The 22,032-nt window shown below is 47.9% G+C and overlaps 1 protein-coding gene across 2 annotated transcripts in view; it reads right to left on the reverse strand.

Moving 5' to 3' along the window:
• Window positions 1–3,658: 3,658 nt before the first annotated feature.
• Window positions 3,659–22,032, reverse strand: part of PXN (paxillin) — a 47,800-nt gene continuing 29,426 nt past the window's right edge. For both annotated transcript variants that reach the window (XM_050906842.1, XM_050906843.1), the window contains exons 3-11: window positions 21,545–21,660; window positions 19,451–19,590; window positions 18,876–19,077; window positions 18,202–18,337; window positions 7,681–7,851; window positions 7,163–7,336; window positions 6,525–6,606; window positions 6,017–6,165; window positions 3,659–4,017 (exon numbers count right to left, since the gene is read on the reverse strand). In XM_050906842.1, coding sequence (XP_050762799.1) covers window positions 3,751–4,017; window positions 6,017–6,165; window positions 6,525–6,606; window positions 7,163–7,336; window positions 7,681–7,851; window positions 18,202–18,337; window positions 18,876–19,077; window positions 19,451–19,590; window positions 21,545–21,660 — 1,437 coding nt within the window. In that variant the 3' untranslated portion in view covers window positions 3,659–3,750. The remainder of the gene's footprint in view (window positions 4,018–6,016; window positions 6,166–6,524; window positions 6,607–7,162; window positions 7,337–7,680; window positions 7,852–18,201; window positions 18,338–18,875; window positions 19,078–19,450; window positions 19,591–21,544; window positions 21,661–22,032) is intronic.

Below are 22,032 nucleotides of genomic sequence, written 5' to 3' on the forward strand. Positions count from 1 at the left end.
CTCCGGGAAAGAAAGGCCGGAGGGCGGGTCCACCTCCTTTTATACCGCGGCTCATGCCCAATCGCAGCGAGCCGCGGAGCTACCTCAGCTCAACCTATTGGCTTCCCGCCGCGTGTCAATCAGGGCACACCGCCGTTCTCATTGAGCAGCGCGCCTGTCACTTATAGGACCGGCGGCGGAAGGCGCGGGCGGCGCAGGAGGCCGCGCGGCGGCGGAAGGCGCGGCTCGCCCCCTGGCGGCCGGAGGAGCGCGCTGCGGCGCGGGGAGGGCTCGGCGGCCCCGGCGGGAAGAGAGGGCGAGCTTTCCTCCCAACACCCCCACCACAGCAGCCCCCGAAGGGTGACCCGCTTTGCTTCTGGTGTCTCACAAGCTTAAGGGCTAGAAACAATCACAACACAGACGTGAGAATAACGGTAAAAATTTTATTAGCGTTAACTGCAAGAATTTTAAATGGAAAAAAGAAAGCGGAGTTAGAAGTTTACAAGGGAGAAAAGATATCAAATAACTGTCGACCCAGCAGAGCATCCCCCAGCCCAGCCCAGACGTGGTGTGAAAGACCAGGGGTAGCACTTGGTCCGGGGGGGCTGCACACAGAGCTGAGGCCTTTAAAGACAACCCCCCCCCTGCCCAGGGGCAGCCTGCCGCAGCCACCCACCCCTCTCCTCTCCACCCCTGGGGACACACCATCGCACCATCCCCAGCCCTCGCACCCTGTCTCTCCCCACAGGCCACCCTCCCAGGCCACTCACGCAGCACCATGGCTGTGCTACCCTAAAACTGCACTTGAAATCAAATAACAGGCGTTTTGGACATCCACAGTGGCAGCAGCCACAAAAAGTCATTATTTGGCAGAGTAGCATCCATGTAGCATCCCAGCACACCAGAAACCAGATAAATCCAGGACATGCTCAACATCTTGCTCAGGAGGTTGTGTGTTTAACAATCTCCGTTAAGCACTAAAGACAGACGAGCCTTCGGCGCTGTGCCCCATCAGCACACCTGCACAGCACCCTGCACCCAGGGTTTTCCACACGTGCCAGAAGCATCACTTACACAAGCCTCAACTATCAGCGAGGTAGGTTAAAGACTCCCCAGACAGGGAAACTGAGGCACACAATTACACAGTTTGCAGGTGTCACACAACAAGCGGTAGTGCCAGAAACATCTTCTTGCTCCTCTCCAGCACTCCCGCCACAACAGCTTTTCGTCCTCTTAGTGGCACGGGAAGAAGTTGACCTTTGCAGCAAGATAAACACATGCAGCTTAGAAACGTCCATTTTAAGTCAAATCAATTTCAAAGATGAAAAGACAAATGCACAAGGTTTCTTGCCTCGCAAACTCTCCAAGAGCTGCGCTCAGCCCAGCTGACACAGCTTTAGCTCTAGTGCTTCCACAGCTCCCTTCAGTCTCACAACCACAAACCGAGGTTCATTTGTACGGGGACACCAGTGAACAACAATTTCCGTGACCCAAGCAGGGCAGCGAAGCACCGCGGAAAGGTTACGTGGGACAGTAACCCACAGATGCCAGCCTAAGGTCAGGCTGGTTTCTGACACAGTTGCCCCCGGAACCCTAATGCACCCGCCAAGCTGAAAAGCGCAACCAGATGTCAGTATTGCTGTAGCACTCTGGAGACGTAATTCCAAACACCGTGCTCTGGGCTGCTTCAGCTGTTACCACAGAACGCTGTCAGGTATTTCAACGTAATATTCCACCTTCCATAGCACCCTCCAGCCAGAGACCTAAAAGTGCTTTAGCAAATGTGAACTAAGCCTCACAACAACCTCACAAATCCAGGCTAAACTGCCCCCATTTTACAGATGGGGAAACTGAGGCACGGTAAGGTTTAGTGACTGGCCCAAAGTTACACAGCTAGTCAGGGACAGAGTCTGTCTCTCCCGATTTCTTCTCCTTAGTTACAATATCTTTTTTCCACAGGAGAAAAGGAACCCCTTCCCCAATTAGCCCTGCTCTGATTTCAGGTGGCTGAAGAGAAGAAACTAAGGGCGAAGGTCTGAGCTCTTCCCCCCTGCAGCATCATATTAAGACTCACTATAACATCCTGGAAGCTGGGCTTTGGGAGAACGGCAGATGATTCAGATACAGCAGTTTACAGGTTACAACAAAAACCAAAAAACCACACTTTTAGGTGACCCACGGGGTGGGGGGTGGGGGGGAGCTATTCACAGTTCACCTGCCTGTGCTAGGAAAAAAAAATACAAGTCACATTCCCTTCCCCATAGATTCCAGCCCCTCCCAACCCGCAATAAAAAGAAAATATTGAATGTTAGTTAGGCTTAACAAAGCTTCGAGGTTACAGATGCAGTAAACCAGCACAACTGGCATACTGCCTAGAACAGCACAGCTTGATATAAAAGTTGCTTTCTTAAAATCACTTCAAAACCAGTTTCTGTATAAGAGGATTAAAAGTAAATTAGGTATGAATTCAAAATCAGTGTAGAAATCTACAGTTCTTATCAAAGACAGGATACAGTATTCACTTTGATAGTAAAACTCCAAGTGTGTCACACACACCTGACCCAAGGGACTTGTTATACCAGTAACAGTCAATATAAAAGGTTATTGCTCTAGCATCTCTCAGTAGAACATGTTTAACAAGAGCACAGAAAAGGGAAATACCAAGGGGCTGACAGGTCTCATTAGCAAAGAGAGGAAGAAGAAAGGATATAAAGTTTGGAACTTTTTTTTTCCTGGCTTCTTAAACCCCTCCACTTCTCCCCACTTTTGTGATAGTTTCAGGCCCTGATAGATGAGAGAGTTTCAGGCCAGATAAACACACGTCACACTCACTCACGACAGGGATGGACAAAAAAGGCTATGCTCTAACCTCTCTGCACCTGCTTTTAAAGAAGGGACGATGCCCCTTCCTCTCTCCTGGGAGCAGCAGGCAAGGGGAGCAGATGCCCTGAGCAGGCCTGGGTGCTGACGGAGGTGCCTGGCACAGGATGTCACCCACAGGAGCGCACATCAGTGCTGAGGGATGGTCGGGGCTTACTCCACCTCCTGCTCCAATGTGTTGAGAAAAGGCAGGGAATAACAAGCTAGGGAAAAAAAACCACCCCACACAGTAACATCTTGATTCCTCTTTTAAAAAAAAGAAAAAAAAAAATAGAGTAAGTGGTATCATCTCCTTACAGTGTAATGGAACTGGAGAGACCCTTGCAGGGTCTTGGCTGCCTGTGCTGATGCTCTGATCTCAGTAAGTCACACATGCCACGTGGCTCTAGTGAGCGGAGCCAGGGTGGCACTGAGATCAGAGGGTGCCCTCGCTGTGCTACTGCTCAGACTGCACGCATGCAGACAAAAGCCTGAGAAAGAGGTGTCAAAGCAGAGGGCTGTGTGGTCTGCAAGCGTCACGATTTGCTCAGGGAGCTGACACAGGCTGAAACGTACTGGCAGAGATTCCTTCTGCCAGGAGGGGGCTGGGTAAAATCTCCCTGTTGGAGCCCTCGAGCTAAGCTCAGCTGTCAGTCACACACACAGACACGCACACCATAATGAGGGGACTCAGCCTCTCTCTACTGAGACACAGCAAGGGCATTTCCAGTTTAATGGTCCGTCTCATCTCTGGATCTACTGCCTCTCCATAGCAGCAGAAAGCATTCCCACCCCACCCCCGCCCCACCCTCCTCCCCTGCCTGGTAAGGTTTCTAAATCACAGTAATGTTCAGAGAGACAGAACTGCCAAGGGGGTGGCAGAAAGATGCTTAGCGCCCATCTATGATGCCTCTAACAGAAGAGCTTGAGAAAGCAGTTCTGGCAGTAGGGCTTGTCGTTCTGTTCTTTGAAGGTTCCTTTGTTGAGCTGCTTGAGGCAGAAGGCACAGACAAAGTGTTCAGGGTGAAACTTCTTGCCCATAGCAGTGATGCAGCGTCCTGTGATAGGCTTCTGGCAACCGGAGCAGAGCGAGCCGCGACGCTCGTGGTAATGCACCTCGCAGTAGGGCTGCCCGTCATGCTCAAAGAAGCTGCCATTGATGAATGGTGTAAAACATTCCTGCAGGAGGATAAAGCAGAAGGGGACACATTGTTTAACAAGCTGGGGATGTGGGCAGCTCCACAAGCCTCCTCTGCTCTGTGGCACAGCCCAGCTGTACTGTGAGCAGGGTGAACTGCTGCCTTTCAGCATCATCGTGTTGTCCAAAGAGCCAAACCCTGTCCATCAAGAAGTTTCCAAGGAAAGACTGATAGATGGACAAGGGAATTAACCATGCTCCTTCCTCTAGCTGGTTTCACTTCTACAAAGAAAATACTACAGATGAGCTACGAGATGTGTCCAGCCAGGAGAAAGGAGAACACTCCTCCCCCTGAGATGGGAAACCCTGCAGCACCTTTCCCTTTTTTTTTTTTTTAATCTCACTCCAGCTTCCCCACAATGGCAGGCAGAACCAGGGACCAACACAGACTTTCATGCAGCAGAATTTTGATGACCATGGGACTGGTTCCAGCTGAGAAAATGAGGCACAATTAATCTTTACAAGTGATCTCTCCAGAATGGCTGGCATTACACAGGTACACTTTGCACAGGATCGTCCATCCTGAAACATCTCCACCAGGTACACACGCATCGCCACTGGGAGAAACTGTTTGTTCTACAGTGCTAATGATTTTGAATAGAGGAGGTGAAGAGGATACACCAGCTATGCGCTTATTAGTGTCCAGAGCTCCTCACCCCCCTCAGTGTCAGGCAGCTGAGGATACTACACTTCAGAAGCTGCAACAGAAGCACCCACCATCCCCACAAGATTGGGGAGACTCCCCTCCTTGTACGAGTGGGAAACTGAGGCAGCAGGGTGTGGGGGAGAGTCGAGGATACTGCCAGATTTACCGAACACATCAGCAGCAAGGCCCAGAGGAGAAGCCAGATTTCCAGAATGCTGGTTTTGCTCAGCCCCAACACCATCCTCTTCCCCAGTGAGGACACACAGTATCACACACAGCTGGACCCCAACACGTACACCCAAGTCCAGCAAACAGAGCCATGGAGAGCTGAACACTCTCAATACTGGGACAAATGCAGTTTGCCTGCAGCGAGACCAAGACTTTCCTAATGCTGACAATTAGTTCAATAAACAGTCTCCTCCCTCAGTCAGCAGGACAGCTGAAAAGTCTGCTCTGCTTTAGCAAAAACAGGAATAGAATCCCATCTCGTGTCCTAGAAGACATCAGTGCTGGCCCCACTAATACTCACAGTGTGGCAGCAGGGGGAAAGGAAAGCAGAACTGCTTGATGGAAGTCTCAATCTCTGCACAAAAAGGCACAGCCCTCCCCAGCCCCACACAGCCAGGACTGCCATCTTCTGCCTCCACTCTCTGCACACCACTCTGGGAGCCACAGATAGTTCTCGGCAGGCAGTCCGAACAGCATGGTGACAGTCTGCTCTGAGCATCATACCAGGAATCAGCAGCTTGTGGTTATGCTGCTTGTTGTGGTCTCTGCCTCTCTTTCCCGCTCTAGGAAGCACTGGCTGATTTTGCTCATCTCTTGGGGCCTGTAAGAGTTAATATTTGCTAGGCTTTCTGAAAGAGTGCCAAGCATTTAATCTGCAGTATTCCTGTTTATTATGCCTGTTGTACGGAGCCTGCCACTATTTCACTGACTTGCATGTTTGTCTGAACAAGGTCAGTCTCATTATTTTACATTGTCAGATGGAGCATGGGAGGAAGATTCTCAAAATCTGATTGCTGAGGCAAGTGCTTAGAGAGAAGCTTAGCTTATAATTATTTAAAGGTCACAGAAAATGTCTCTGTTTATCTGTGAGCTGCTGCAGAAGCCCATAATTGCAGCTGGGAACAGAAAGAGCAAAGCAGCTAGAAAGTTTAATGTAAACAGGCAGAGGAACAAGAAGGTGTTTGGTTGCTGACATGTTTTTATCTCGTGGGGCTGGCTGCCCTTCACTACCCCACAGATGCCTTTTCCTGATAAGGGACCAGATGCCTGCAGGGTGGAAATCAGAGGGGTCGTAGAGCAGCAGCAAAGGACCTTGGGTTTCTTACCCGACAGACAAAGCATTCAGGGTGCCACAGGGTGTTCAAGGCAGAGATGTAGTTTTCCAGGATAGCCCGGGCACAGCCTCCACACTTGGGAGCAAACATGTCAAAGTAGTCTTTGCGGCAATAGGCTTTGCCATCCTTCTCATGAAATCCTGCCAACAGAGAACAGAGGCAAAGAGTATCAGCTCCTGATCTTTACCTAACACCAGCCAAGCTCTGCGGGTTAACCAGCATGGGTAGGATCATCCTTCCCTCTGCTAACACACAGACACAGCAGGTAGCTGTTCCTTGTTCTGCTGCCCTTCCTGTCCCATGCACGCACATGCATATTCTTCCTCTCCAGGGAGAAAGGAAGATTACTGCTAGCATTCTTCCCCCATAAACAGCTATAGCCCTTGGAACTTCCATCTTCAGTAGTTCCCCTGTCATCTCTCAGGCTGTCCCCTAACAGCAGCTCTGCCTTACACATTTGTCTGCAGTTTAGGGAGGAGATTGCATAAACCAGCAATACCTTCAGGTCCAAAGAAAGCTCCACACTGGGCACAGAAAAAGTGTTCAGGGTGCCATGTCCTGTCCAAAGCCGTCACCACTTTCTGTTCAGAAGAAGACAAAGTGCAAGTCATGTAAATGATGGCTTCTGCTTGGAGGTAAGGGGGGGCTGGGTGGGGGAAAGAACACATTAATGTTGGTACTGACAAGAGCATGCATTAAAATAGACTGTCCTTTAGAGAGCTGAGTCAATTCTCCCCCGCGTCTGGCTCATTCAGGCTTTCCCCACTGCACACTTTTTTTTACCCTAAAAGGATCTTACACACTGCTTCCTCCCTTATACAGGGCCCCGTCCAGCTCTCAACGGCTAGCACTGGTGCCTGTTACTACAGGCTACCAATAGACAAATGCTGAGGAATCATTACCGGAATGATGGAGCGATATGGGGTTCTGAAGGAACTTCAGCGAAGGTAAGAGGGACTAACTCCTCTCACTAGTGTAAGAATTTGACTGGGCCAAGTTGTTTCCCTTTCAGAGCCAGGGCAAAGGAAAAACAGAAGTCCCCAAAGAAAATCTTCCACCCAGGACACATGGGTGGAGTTTTTAACACCCAGGCCTGCAGCACCTTGCCAGCACCCTTAATCCCCCCAAGGAACTTACATCAAGGATCGGCCCATTGCAGTAGTAGCAGCGAGGGGAGAAGAGGTTGTGATAGTCCTTCTCACAGTAGGGCTGACCATCCCGCTCAAAGAAGTTACGTGACCCAATCTCCTCCTGGCAGTGGGTGCAGACGAAGTGCTCAGGGTGCCAGGTTTTCCCCATGGCTGTAACTACCTGTTGGGAAGAAAAATTATGAAGGACAACTCTCTCTCCCTCTCCCCTAGACCACATGACAAGATACCAGCTGGAGGTCAGCAAGAATGACAAGTTCTACTACTCAAGTGAGCCCTGGACTGGGGTAGCATGAAAACTGAATTACCTATCATCTCAGGAGAGGGCAGTCCCTCAAGGGCAGGGTAGAGGTCACTGGAGGAGCTTACAGCGTACCTAGCCAGTGGATAAATAGAGTACTTCAGTTTCTCCAGCATCTCCAGTCTCTTCAGCCTCACGAAACAGCCCTCCCCATTACTCCCAGCTGCAGCCCAAGATTCAGCAATGAGACAGCACCTTCAACTCACCTGCCCAGCAATAGGCTTCTTGCAGGCTCCACAGACACCTTTGGCAACTGTAGCTACACCCAGTTTGTTCAGGTCAGACTGGAGACTTCCCAGCATGGTGTCCAGCTGACTGCCAGGCTTGGAGGCTGTGGATGGAGGGGAGCCGCTCCCGGCTTTCCCCTGCGCCATGAACTGCAGGGAAGAGAAAACAAAGACTGTAACGCAAGTGCTGCTGTGCTTACAAGATAAATGCCTGCTGCTGCTGCCAGTGGCTCCTCTGTAGAGACGGACAGGAGATTGCTAGGAGACAGCTACACTACCTGCAGAAGCCAGTGAGAACCAGGATCAAGTACACACATGTATTCTGCCCATGCAGAGACCCTGGGATGTATAACAGCAGAGCTGTGAACCAAGGATTTGATTTTCCTTCACTGTGCATACAGCAGAAGTCGCCAGCAGATCCCAAGCAGTCAGTACAGTGCTCTCTAAGCCTCTGCCAAAAAACTCCCTTTACCTCATCAGTTCCTGGCCAGCTGACAAGGCAGAGACACCGTCCAGAGGGCCCCTTCCCTTGACCTCTCTCTATTTATTTCTATGCTGTTGCGCTCTCTCAGTTGTCACTCTCTCCTCTCTGACAGAGATCCCTCTCCTCTTCCTCATCTCACCTCCCTTTCAGCTAGAATATCTTCTCCCTTTCCCTCCCTCCCTTTGCACCACCTTCTGCAGATCCTTTTGCCAAGTCTCCTTTGCCCCCATCAGGTGGCTCTCATCCCACGCCTGAGCTAAGCAAGTGGAAGCAGGAAGGAAATAACTCCCTTCAAGTTGCCCGCTGTTTACCTACAGAGAGGGCAGTGCATCCACAGCAGAGCCCTAGCAGACAGGACTGCAATGGAAAGACTGCCACGTCTATTGTCGGACCGCTGGAAATGCACGGGGGTGGGGGGAAGGGATTAAGATACTTGTCTCGGAGGCCATTTCTGAAACTCACACCACCACAGTACACACAGCTTAGAAAGGCTTCCCAAGAAGGAGGGGGAGAAACGTTTTACTTAGGTTCATAACTTATAAACAAAGTATGTGTTCTCTTTGGCCACCAAAGCCCCCTTTGCAGGCAAACTGCAATAATGAAACACAGGTTATTTTAGCTGACTTTGCACTGCAATAGCTACTGTCAGGTTTAGAGAGACCCAAAGAAGTCCCTCCCTGAGATGCTGGTCTGGAGCACGTTTTCTCTTACTAAGAGGATAGATTAAAACAGACATAAAATCTACACTTGTGAACAACCCGCCAGCCTACTGCCAGCACAGCCAGGGGAGCAGGGACACACTGAAGTGCTTCACAGCCTTGCCCGAACTTGCCCTTCCAGCCACAGGAGGAGCTCTAGTCCCTGTCCTGCAGCTGCTTGTACTTGTAGTCAACTAGTTTACTCAATGACAAACCCTGGTTTCTACTCGTTTGTACAGAAATTCTCATGACATACATAATTTTAGCTTTTTTACACACACACATATACACACTCCTCATCAGCCTTGCCTTGCATGCAGCATCACTCCCAACGGAGCCTAACACACAGCAGCAGAGAGAGCAGCCCCATCACACGCCAATGTCCTGAGCCTAAAACAAACCCTCCACCACACAGCAGTTATTTACTACCAAACAGTTACAGTGAATGTCTCCAAAGCACACCATTGCAAGGAGACTTCTCACAGAGGGAGACAACAGGCCTTTGTATACAAAGCCAGGCCAGAGTCCCAGGACAAAGCCAGGGCTTCCTGCACAGCACAGCAGGAGGAAAAGGGCTGCACCGTGTCGAGAGAATCGTATCCTCTCCCACTCTAACCAGGGGCTTGTGGCCACCAGGCAGGGCAGGCACACATGCCACACACAAATGATAAATACCATCTGGAGAGAAAGATGATGAGATGAAATCAACACAAGAGAGCACTTCACCCTTGCCTGTAGGGACCACACACTCCTGCAAGCCACAGCTAACCTCAGTGCAGGAACAACCACCTGTGCACACTACAATTTCTACCTGGCCTGGTGATCCAGCCTTCTTGACAGCTCACAGGTGAGTCCCCACCTGAAAGAGGTTTGTTTCCACCTCCTGCACACAATGCCTGCTGTTTACAGGGGACACTCAGCACAGCATCCACATAAATTCATCATGCAAAGGCTCTTCAAATTCCCGCCCCTCACCCATGAGATCTGCCATCACTCAAGTTCAGTTACGAGCTCTGAGCAGCAAACCATGCACTACAGGATATCATCTACATTAATGGCACTGGGAGCTCTTGGAGCAGATCCTAGCAGCATCTGCAGCACACTCATTGACCAGAAGAGCACACCATGCTGAGGAAACAGAAAGGAGGTCCTGCCTTCTCAGGGGCGGGGGGGCCCAGGGGTGCATGAGCAGCCAGCAGGTTGGCACTGCAGACGAGGGGAGGAGCAGAAGTCACCTGAAAAGTAGGACAGTTCAAGATGCAGAGGTGTCTCCTTGCTCACTGCTTGGGAGCTGCCTGTACACATGACATTGCACACCACTGCACTGCTCATATACATTAAGACTTCCTACCATCCTGGAGCTACAGCCCTTCCCTGACAGGAGATGCAGAACACAGCTCTCGATCATACCATCTCCTCCCCAAAATCCACTCGCACTGTGGACACCTGTCTAAACAGGCAAACACAGGAAGGACTGCTGATTTGCTCCTTCCAGTATTGAGATGTTGCCATCTTTTACTCCCCCCACTCCAAGAGAGATTGTGGCAGGGAGAGTTGCAGCCTGTGTTTCAGAGTTACCTTCATCTCAGAGGAAAATACAGAGTCCCTGCTGCACAAAGCGATCATCAGGACAGACAGGAACCATACACACACTAGCAAGTTATTCCACAGACATGTACTTCGCAGTGCTAGATAGGCACAGCTGGGATTAGACACTGCCAATGAGTCCTCTCTCCTATCTAGCAGTTCAGTACCAGCCTTCACCTGAACATTCTATCTATTGAGCTATCAAGTTGGGAGCAGTAGTTGGACTGGAAAACACTGCTAAAAAAAACAACCAGAAGGGAGAAGCCTGCCTGCATCTGTGGGAAGAAAGTATCATCTTCAGTCTGACAGCCAACAGAAACAACTGTCTTGGTGCTAGGGGTCCAGGTCTGGGGAGAACAGGAATGCCTAGGATCTTCAGAAGGAGGGGTGCCCACAACAGAAAGCTCATGATAATCATCATCAGAAGTTTCCCACTGGAAGAGAGGCTGGGGAGCCAAGCTGAAGGAAGAGGAGGAGACTGGACTAGGAGCTGGGGTAGATGGCACATGGGAAGGCTGAGGTAGGAGTGGGAGGAGAGGTGCAGGGCCAGAGACATGAGAGGGAGCAGCATTAGCAGGGACTGTCTTTGCAGCTTCTTTGGAAGGCTGGAGCGGGGGAGAGGCTGGAACAGAGACTGTCCTCCTTGGGGGGAGCAGGGATTCTGGAGGAAAAACCACCTAGAAAGACACAGAGGAAGAACAATGGTGAATAAATCCAAAGAGGAACCAACAAGCACTTCAGGCAACAGGAAGCCTGGTTGTTACCAGTATGTTTATCTAAGGAGAAAAAGCAGCAAGAAAGAGAAGGGAACTAGAAAACGTGCTTCTCCGCGTAGCTCAAGGAAGAGCACCATCTTATACCCAGAACTGCCTGCACAGGTACAGTACTGGGGAAAACAAAGCACGCCTCTATGATAGGCTTCCCAGTGTGGTTTTAAAAATAATCCCCACATGGACATTTGACATGTGACAGTAGCAGACTGTCCAAACAGATACCATCACCAGCACTCTCAGATCCCACTCCAATTCTTAAACATCAAGAACTAGGACCCGTGTGCTGGTTCCCTTTTCAGGCCAGACAAGGGTGAGTAGAAAGAGTTAGGTCTTCATTTCATGTTGCTTAGGACACTCAGAAACTTAATCTGCACCTCCACACAATGCTATCTGGACAGAGGGACATGCTGGAATTTGCCAGCCCATGTCCCTGCTTTCTACCTTCTCTACTTGCTGTCCACCATTCTGCTCTTCCCCCTGGGGTCTGGCAGCAATAATGACCCCCTCTGTCAGCCAGTCATCCTGGCTTTTCCATTCTTCCTGTTCCTGTTTAGTGATGCCCAGTCTGTCCTGCAGCTCTTCAATCAAGTGATCTTGGGACTCAGTCTTGTGAAGTATGGCAGGACCTGGTTTACGCCTTGGAGAGAGGTCACGATACATTGGATGCACATTTGCAGTCTCTTTTGTCCTCTTGATTAAAGATTTAATCTAAATGACAAAGGCAATAGTATCAGCAGAGAAGAGCAATGTCAGAGCAAGCCCCAAGATGCAACAGCACAAACTCAAGCCATTAGTGACAATTGTGAGCAGGAAGAGTGACGACATTTATTCCACAATGCCAAAATTCCTCTTGGCACAGCCCAGAACAGTGACTCAGTGCAAGGAAAAACCCCATAAGGATAATCACAGCAGCCAAAAATAACTATCTAGAAAAGGAAGGGAAAGATTAACCAGCAGGAAGCCAAGATAGGAGGTGCAGCATGACCACTCCACTGAGCATTAAAGAAGCCTCAGCATCACAAGGACACAGAGCAGCCTCTCTGTGTTTGCCCTTTACAGGCATAAGGCTCTTGGTCAGAGATGTCTGGTGCACAAAGCATACTTCCAGCGCTGGAAGGAACACCAACAGCTCCAGCAATGAGACCTAAAAAGGCTAGCAGAGCAGAGGAGCTGCCATCCCAAGTCAGGAACATCCTCCAGTGGCATGAAACAGCCCTTTAACTTTTTAGAGGCCTCTCTGGGCTGAGCCTTACCCCAGTTAGGGAATAGGAGTCCATTTCACAGGGAAGTCCCTACAAACTGCCATGTTCTGTGCTGCTGACTGACATGCAGAAGAGACCACAAGAAAAAGCAGAGGATTTCAAACCTCCATGACATGCAGCTGTCAGTAACATTGCTCAGAGCTGCATGCTGTTAGTGTGGGTGAGTCCAGGCACACTCACACCACACACAAAACGTTAGTGCGCTGTCAGAACAGTCCTAGCTAGGACTCATCCTACTCCTGCATTCATTCAGTGCCTGCCTGGCCTGATGCAGAAATCCTCTCAATGGGTGGTTTGGAGATGCATGGCAGATCCCATTCAGCTTTCCAAACGTTTTCAGGAGATTCCGGAGCGACTGCAGAGCTTCTGAACTGCTCATTTTCCTGGTCTCCTCCAGCTTTGTTCATGTTAGCAGTACCTGCCTCCCTAGGAGTTCTCTCTCTGCCCTGCCTCTTCTTGACCAGATCAGGACAGCCATCTACCTTGGTTTCATGTGGTACTTCAGCCTTTAGCTCCTGTCCTTGCTCCACCACAAACCCCAACTGGTTTTTAGTGTCTGGGAAGACATCCCACCGATCCAGGGCCACAACAGAAGGTTCATACACAGGATTCAAAACGCTGTCATTCTTCGCACGTGCCTCTGGCACATGTGCAGACAGCTCCAGGGCCCACAGCTCATCTAAAGCTGTTTCCACATTTCTGCCCTGGGAAGGAAGGGCTGAATTGTCCCTGAATACTCCCTGCTGATCCAGCTCTTTAGGTATCTGCCCGTTCCCTTGACCATTTAAAGTTTTTGAAAATGGTACACTTGAGATTTTGGGGTCAGTTCTCTGCTCCTTCTTCTCAGTCTCTTTTGCCAAATCATTCTCTAGGCCTTGTGCATCCACATTAGCAGATCTACACAGAAGCTCCACACTGGAAGCTGGCACAGCCTGGAAAACGTTTCTAGAAGAGTCAGGCTTTCTGCTCAGCCGAACCAAGCTTGCAGAGGTCATCTGCTCCCCACGAGTAGCAGAACCAGAAAAGACTCGTGGCGGGGGCACAGGGACCATTTGTGGCAAACAGGGCATACGTGGAGGAGCGGCAGAATGCCCTGAAGTAGGCAGAACTACAGTGTTACTGCCTTCCTCAATGCAGAGGACTGCTGAGGCAGCAGATGCTGGCACTGCCAAGTCCCCACTGTGACTTGCAGAAGGGTGTCTGGAATGGGATAGCACTGTTAAGCTGTGAGGAGTGCTGCTGGAGTCTGCATTTGCTGAACTGGGAACTGGTTCTAGGGAGGGTTCAGAAATCAGAGACATAGTGGAACTAGTCTGCAAAAAGGAGACAGAAGGAATAAGGAGAGAAAAAGATAAAGACAGAGGTAAGGAGAAGGAAAAAAGCAAAGAATTAAGCATTACAGCAATCATGACTTCCAAATCAAAGAGCCATGTTGATCCAAAGCCTTACTTCCAAGAGTAATGAAGGAAAAAGAGGTACCAAAGAGCAGAACCAGTATGACATTGTGCTGATCTTCACATGAGATTACAGGAGATGAAGTTCTACAGCCATCAAGATCCTTTTCCTATGCCCTCCTTCTAAGTGATAGCTCATGTGTTCACCTGCAGCTGTGATGGGGGCATGCAGCAGCCACTAGGAAGCCAGCTACAAGCCCAGGAATGTCTAGACTGTGAGTAAAGGTCACATTAACTTACTCATAGTCAGACATGTAAATTTTACATTTCAAAGCTGAAAAAAAGCAATCAATGAATAGAACAAAGCATGACATTTTCTTCTTGATACACTAATAAAATGCTCCAGTTGGCTGAATTCACGGCAATGAAAACAAAGCCTCAGGGCATTCACAGCAAGAACAGATGACATGGGCTTTGTTCTATTCACATCACTAATCTCACCTTGGACGGGACACATACTGAATCTATACGAGTCTGTCAGTCACTCCATGCCCTTGTAAGCATTGCTTAGGTGGCTAGATTAGCCTCTTCCCCTTAGGCCAAAGACTACACATTTACACTGTAATAAAATCAGCATTAATTTTGATCCAAAATACACTCTAATAAGAGCAACCGATACAGAGTTTTTGGTTCTCCTTGACTTATAGGGTCTTTTGAAAACAAAAGATCGTGCATCCTCCTTTCCCCACTTTCAGTGGTTCCTGGCTAAACTCTAGGAGACAAACTAGCATTACTCCTTTTTCTTAAAAAGGGAAAATCAGAACAGTGGCTTGGACAAGTTCACACATCAGGTCAACCTAAGACCAATGCTGAGCCCTCCCAGTTTTAAAAACATATCCACAAAGGATTTCCAAATCCAAGAGCTATCAAGACCTGCTCTGATTCTTAGTCACATTTTCCAAAGAAGCCTCAAGAAGTTAGACGCTCATGCTCTAAGGCAGCAGGGCACGTAAATTCCTAAGCCCATGCATGCTATCTCAGTCTTTACTTACCTTTCTGGGATACTTATCATGAATAAAAGGATAAAATTAACCAGAACATGCACAAAATCTGCCAGTAGATGGAAGAGACATATACCTTCAGCTGACCTAAGCTGCTACCATCCCAAGGGGTCAGGAGCTGGCACGCACACACACTTTTGGGAAGTCACAACAGTAGTGCTACAGGGAGACCGTGCTCAGAAAGGAAAGAGCAACAGGGGACCACAATTCATTACAGATTGCTCCTCCCCTCAAATAGCACAGCAAGACCCACAGCGACAGCAGAGAGGAAAAGGACTAATAAGTATATTCAGTAGTTAAAATGAGGGAATTTCCCAATATCGCTCTCCCCCTGTATTTTGCCTAAGCTGGATGCACCTGTAAAAGTAACCTGGTTTTATGCTGTGGTTCACGCTTAGTTTCCAGACTTCCTAAAATGAAGCCAGTCATTTTCAAGGCAAGACTAACATTGTGCTCAAAAGCAAGTATTTCCAGCATATTAAAAACATACTAGCTCCAAGATAAGAGCAATGGTTAAACACTCAACAGTAATACAACAGCTAAATACAAGCATCTAGCTATGCAGTAAGTAGGCATCATATTACACAGAAATGGCAGAGGTGGAAAAAACAAGTGCATTAAGTAATATCAGTGCCTGCTGACTGATGAGCTAGATAATCAAAATCAAATGAATGCTGTAAGCAAAAAGAATGAGCAACTCATTAAAGCGAGCAAAAAGATGATAAAAGGGTAATGTATCAGTCTGTAACAGCACCTTTTACTCTGGCGTATGAGGCAAATTAAACATCAGTGCCTCCACTCCTCTCATCCCCATCTACTGCAACTTCTAGTTGTAGCAACTCCAACTAATTACACATCATACTTAGTTTTTCTGTCCTATTTCTTGCAACCACACACAGATCTGGTACTTGAATGGTAGCCTTTCATCTTTCACCTTTGCAAAGACTCCACTTTTCTCCCTTACATCCTGCCTCTGGTACAGACTAGAAATACATATTTACAGACAAGCTACCACAAGTTGGCACAAATAGACGAGGTAAAAACAAACAAAAAGGACTGAAGGGAAAATGAAGCAACCCAGAGGACAGTAAAAAGGAAAGTAACAGTTAAAAACAGTAAATGACAGTATTAACAAAAGGAAAAAGATCACAGAAGCCATGTTCTTTGTGCTTCAGGAAGAATGTTTAGACACAGATGAGCTCAATGCCTTGCAAAAATACTAATGCTGTGTTTATAAACCCCAAATCTTAAAATCTTGCTGCATTTCAGTTTGCTCTCAGAGCTCAACTAGAAACTAAGCCAGGAAGGCGGGCAGTATTACAGAAAGCAGCTAGTCTCTGTCATGCAGGTTTTATTGGAGTTGCACAAAGATTCTAAGGCCTTTTCTCAAGACTGTAAAGCATTTGAACACCCACGCTTAAAAATGTCCCCTCCTTGTATCTTGCAAGGAAAACCTGTGCTGGGCAAGGTCATTCTCAGTTGCCAAGAGCTCACCTAGGAGCAAAGGCTGGTGGCAGCAACCACACCCCGAGCTTGTTTTCTGAGCCCTGATAAAAGCAGCAGGGGCACGAGGCCATAGCGCTCCAGCTCCCACTGCACGTGGAAGGAGCAAGGCAGGGTATGCCAGCAGCGCAGGTGGGAACTCTCTCCAGCTTCACAACAGTGCAGTTTTTCAACCAGACTGAACAGACACTTGTGGATATCCTGCACTCTACCCTAGGACCTAATATGGAGAAAAAGGCAACACTAAGGTGTCAACATTTGCAATTGACTAAATACACACTACAGTAAGTCTAGAGAACACAGTAACTCCTAGATTCTCACAAAATGAAGTACATGTGCCAGAAATGGCAGACTGAATTCAATTCCAGCAAGTGCAAGGCAAGCAAAGTGCCTCAGAGTGTGCATGCTCACTGCTGGGTTCTGAACTCACGCACTTCGTCAGAACTCCAGGTATTGTAACGACCTCCATGAAACCCACAGCACACATCAAAAGTGCTCATATGAATGGTGGTACAGAGAGAACAACTAACAGCAAAGCTGTCACTGAATGTCCAGTCTACCTCTCCTCACAAAACATTCCTCAGCTCTGGCTGCCCCACCTAAAGTCACGGTAGGAAGAGATAGAGTTCAGCACAGACAAGAAACACCAAGCATCAGCAGAATCTTCCATACGAGGAAAAACCAGAGAGTTAGGGACCTTCTTAGGATTAGAAAGCAGACTTGCATGTGTATGTGAGAAAGGCAAACCCAACAATGACAACAAAGAGAATATATTAGACATTTGCTTTCTCCACCTCTCTCAGAACAAATTCAAGTGAGTAATTCAGCAAGGCTATAAGCAAAGCAGCTGAAAGTAGAAAGTAAGAAAAGAAAACATTTTTCATTTTGCTATGATTATGGGTAAATGAAGTCTCATGAAAATAAGCTCCACAGTTAATCATCTAGTGCAAGAATGATAACATACCTACATGAATAAAGAACAAGTTATCCAAGTACATATGCCAAGTGCTTCACATATCAAGATGACCATGGGCAAGTTACTCCTGAGCTTATCCCACTATGGGATTTTTACGTGCTACTTGTGACAGAAGTAGCAGTTCTTTTCCAATACAATAGCTTGATTTCCAAACAAGATTCTGAATAGCATTTGCCATCCTCTGCCCCCACAAGAAGCTCAGACTTTAATCCCACCTTGAGGTGAATAAGAGATACTGTTTTAAGATGGAAACCTTTGAAGTCTCCAGCTGTCTGATGCAAAGGCTTCAGTGTTCACACCACATGCCTGGAAGACCCTCCTCAGGGAAAGCACATCAGGGTAAAAATATACTCCAAAGAGGAGGGTCATCCCACAGAACAGAAGAGCCCGGTCTCTGTCAGTAAGCAGACTGGTGTCCCACACTCCCTTACTTCTTGTTAAGTTGTAGCACAGCAAATAATTCATGCTGTACTGAGCAGTAACTAAGCTCATTATCTTTGGCAAACAGACAAACTGCAGAACCAAAGGAAAAACAGACCCCAGAACTGCCTTACCCTGCCAATGATGAGAATTTATAGCAGTTGAGAACACCTACAGCAGCACTCAGAAAGCACAAATACCACCACAGGAAGCTTCTCAGAGCAAGTCTGAGAGGTAAAGAGGGCATTCTGGAGACCAAAGTCAGCAGATGGGGCTAACAGGCAAGAGAATCTGGGGGTGAGGAGGGACAAGATGAAGCATTAAGTTGTCATGGTAGGGTACCTTAAAGTCAGAGAGAGATGCCATCAGCTCATCCAGTTCTCGTGTGGCTGAAGAAGCAGATATACGGGTCTGCTGCTGACTGGCGGTGACCCGCTGGGGGCTGCTCACCTCACCTTGGCTCACAGTGATTGCAGGGCTGACAAGAAAGAAAAAAAAAAGGGGGGGGGGGGGAAAGTGTGTGTTTAAGCCTGGGAGAGCACTCCTAGACTGAAAGTCCCCCTGCTCCCCCAAGCAAGCACAGCATGATGAGTTTCATCAGCACTGCCCACCCTGGCCAGCCCTCCCCCAGACCCAGCTTCCACAACACACACACATCCTGTCTCTCTGCCAAGTCTAACATGAGCGTGTACACGCACACACACACACACCCCCATCCATTAAGAAATGGACGATGACCAAACATTCATTTTGTCAGACAGTGGGTATTTGTCATCAGCTATAAATCTGAGTTTGAACAATCCAGTTCTCGTAACATGACTTATGTATTTTTTCATCCAGGAGTAGATAAAAGAGCACCAGCATCTTCATGTGCCTGCTTGATTTCTGACCCTTTAGTCAAAGCCCATCTTCTGTCTGCCACTCTCCTGCAGCATCTGCCCCTACACTACAGTCACTATTCCCACAAGAGCCTGTCCCACCCCACCCAAGCCAGCAACCACCAAAACACCACTCACACTGGACTTGGCACAGAACTCTCCAGCTCATCCAGCAGGCTCTCCACACTGGGACGCACATCTTCGATCCCACGTGCACCATTTCGCTTTGGCTTTTCTTTTGTAGGGGGTGCAGCCTTCCCTCCCACAGAGCTGCTGCTCTCTGGGACGACATAGTGAGGTCCAGTCACGCTGGGCAGCGATGGGCTTCTGCTGGCTTCATCTTAAGAAAGGGGAGGAGAAAAGAGCCATTCAGACCCCTAGGTCCATACATACATGCTAATCACAGGCAAGAGCAACAAATTGCCCAGAAATCTTGTGAAACACCCATCTTTGAGGATATTCAGAACTTAACAGCACAAGGGTCTGAGCAACCTAATCTAACTTTGAAACTTTAGTTAGAGCCAATTCTGAAGTTGGCCTTGCTTTGAGCAGGGTGCTGCACCACAGACCTCAAGAGATCCCACCCATACCAAATGAATCTTTGATCAGGGGCTGGAGGGGTCTCCCTCAGTAAGGATGTTGGAAGGAAAAAGCAGGCTACTATTTTGAGAATCAAACTATCCACTCATACCACACGTCTTGCTATTCCTTACCTGCTGGGAAGCCACTGGCAGGATTATGTTGAACAGCATTCAGTTCCAGAAGAAGTCTGTCCAGTTCTGAGAGGTTGCTGCCCAGAGAGGAGCTGGTCATTGTGGGAGATGGTTCTGCTGACTTCTGCTTGTTTGGGAAACTAAAGATAAAAAGGGAAGTGTGAAACTTCTATGTCAAGATACAGCAGAAGGATGGAGGGAAACTTACATTAAGTTCACAAAGTTTACCCATATACTGTATTCTTTTCAAGCTGATGCTTTTAGCTCTGGGGGAAAGATGTGTGCTTTGTGAAATGACTACAACACAGTCTCTGCTTAGCCACATCTTCACTTGTGAGTTACAAAGAAATAGCATTGATGGACAGGGCCTCAGATTTTAGGACTGTGTGCTGCACAGCCCTGTAGCAAAGAGTTAACCCATCTGCAGATCCAAGACGCACAGAACAGCAGCAGAACCATTAGCTCACATACAGGAAAATTACTTGTTTCTGCTGACATCACACCAAGCAGCAAAAACCTCCCCCCTGAAGCAAGGGAATGCAGCGCTAGCACAGGCTGGAGAAAGAGGCAAAGTACAAACCTCAAGCTATCAACAAAAAGTCAAAAGCAGCAGGTTATGTGGTAGCCTCTTGCAGCACTCAAGGTCTCTTTTCAAGTCCTCAAACCTTTAATTTGGGGAACTCTAATCAACTTATAAGAAAGTTATTTGAAACTATTTTCTACCGTGTTAAATACACAAGCCCTGCAAGAAGTTTACCTGTGCACAAGTGTGTATAAAACACCGGCTGTAATTATTGCTTATCCTATATGGATGATCCCATTTACCACACACAACTGCAAACTGTTTCAAAGCAAAACTTAGCACGAATGCAGTGATTTTTATAGTAATTACATTGTAATTCCCATCATCAATGGCAGGGAAATGATTTTCTCCTAGTTTTACAAATGAAGAAATAACTTCTAATGCTCTAGAGGTTCTTATTCTATCAAAAAGATACTTTCCAAATCCAAAATGGGAACTTCTGTCTTGTGCACACTACCACATTATGCTCAGAAAGTTAATATGTAACAGGCTTTAGTACTCTGACACCTATACCACCAGTGACAATTATGAAATTCCATAAGGGCAGTTATTATCCTTCTCTTCAGACTGGGGCGGGGGGGTGGGGGGTGGAATATCCACAAATGCAATCTGACGAGGGCATACTTCATCCCGACCCAAGCACACAAGCTACAATTCATACCAGAACCAAGCCATGCCAGACCCTTGTACAGGAGGACTTATGGCTGTAATTACCTCCATTTTGTACTAATTGCATGCAGCCATCTGAAAAAATTGCAATTACTGCCTCCATTGGGCCATCTCTGGATATGCCTGCCTCCACCCAGAATTAGTTCTGGTTGAAAGCAACCTCCTGCTCAGCAGAAGGAGCTAGGCATGGTTAGAACACGACACCAGAGAAACACCAGTCTCCACACTGTAAAAAGGTTCCCAGGACAGAGTACATTGTAGGGAGCCATCAGAGATGAAGTTCTGACAGCCTCTTCCTCACTCATCCCCATATCAGCAAAAAAAGTCTGTCCTACTGTACAGGCTACTCCTCCAACCTCCCAGTGTAAGAGCAGCTGCCGTTGCAAGTATAAACTAGTTATCTATCATCTACTGAGATGAAAGTTTTAAGAAGTTCGAATTTACTTGAAAATTCAAGTCATTGCACATCCTGCTAGGCCACAGGTAACTGAGCTCCCTGGGTTAACTGACCCAAAGGCCACCCACCTCCTAAAGAACTTTTGTGCTGCTTAACTAGGGGATGGATTTGTCACTTGTCTCTGAATCGTATCCTTCACAACACAATCCAGATCCTGTTCTGTCTGCTGGATCCTTAACCTCTTCCGCAGCTGAGCAAACCAAAGGTCAGGTTTGAAGTGAGCATGAAAGTTACAGTGGCCTCTTACAAAAGAAGTAATTAAAACCGACACAAGGCAACATAACATACACAGGGAGCAGTGTTTGTTTCCACTTACAGAAGGCAGCTTGAGCCACAGCAGGCTCAAGTTGTGAGTCAGGCTTATCTCTTAACAGGGACAAGATACCTGTAGACGTGTTCCTCTTCACTGGCACGAGGAGAAGGAGAGCTGAGCCCGTCTCTAGGAACAGAGGCACTGGAGCTTTTGGCACTAGAGCTGTATATAGGAGACTGGGACTGCGGCTGTGGAAACAAGATTTGCATTGGAAACAGAGAACACAAAGTGAATACATACACTGCTGCATTGCAACCCCACACATGGACAGGGCAGAACAAAGCCCAGCAGAAGAAAAAAAAGATCTGCTATATAGCCAAGCCAGCTTCTATCAGATGAACTACACCACAAAAAAAACCGTTCTCCACTTGCTTCAGATTTGCCTATGAGTCGCAGATGTGTGCTGGAAACCCCCAGTCTGCTTTCCATAGGCTACAAGACAGATGACTAACACTAATCTCATCACACCACCATTTTGTTGGAACAATGACAAGGGATTTCAAATTCTTTTTTGCCATTTGCTCCAACCAGTTAGTTCTATTAAAAACCCACACCTCCCC

The sequence above is a fragment of the Gymnogyps californianus genome, chromosome 16 (genome assembly GCF_018139145.2).
Source record: "Gymnogyps californianus isolate 813 chromosome 16, ASM1813914v2, whole genome shotgun sequence".
Lineage (NCBI taxonomy): Eukaryota > Metazoa > Chordata > Aves > Accipitriformes > Cathartidae > Gymnogyps > Gymnogyps californianus.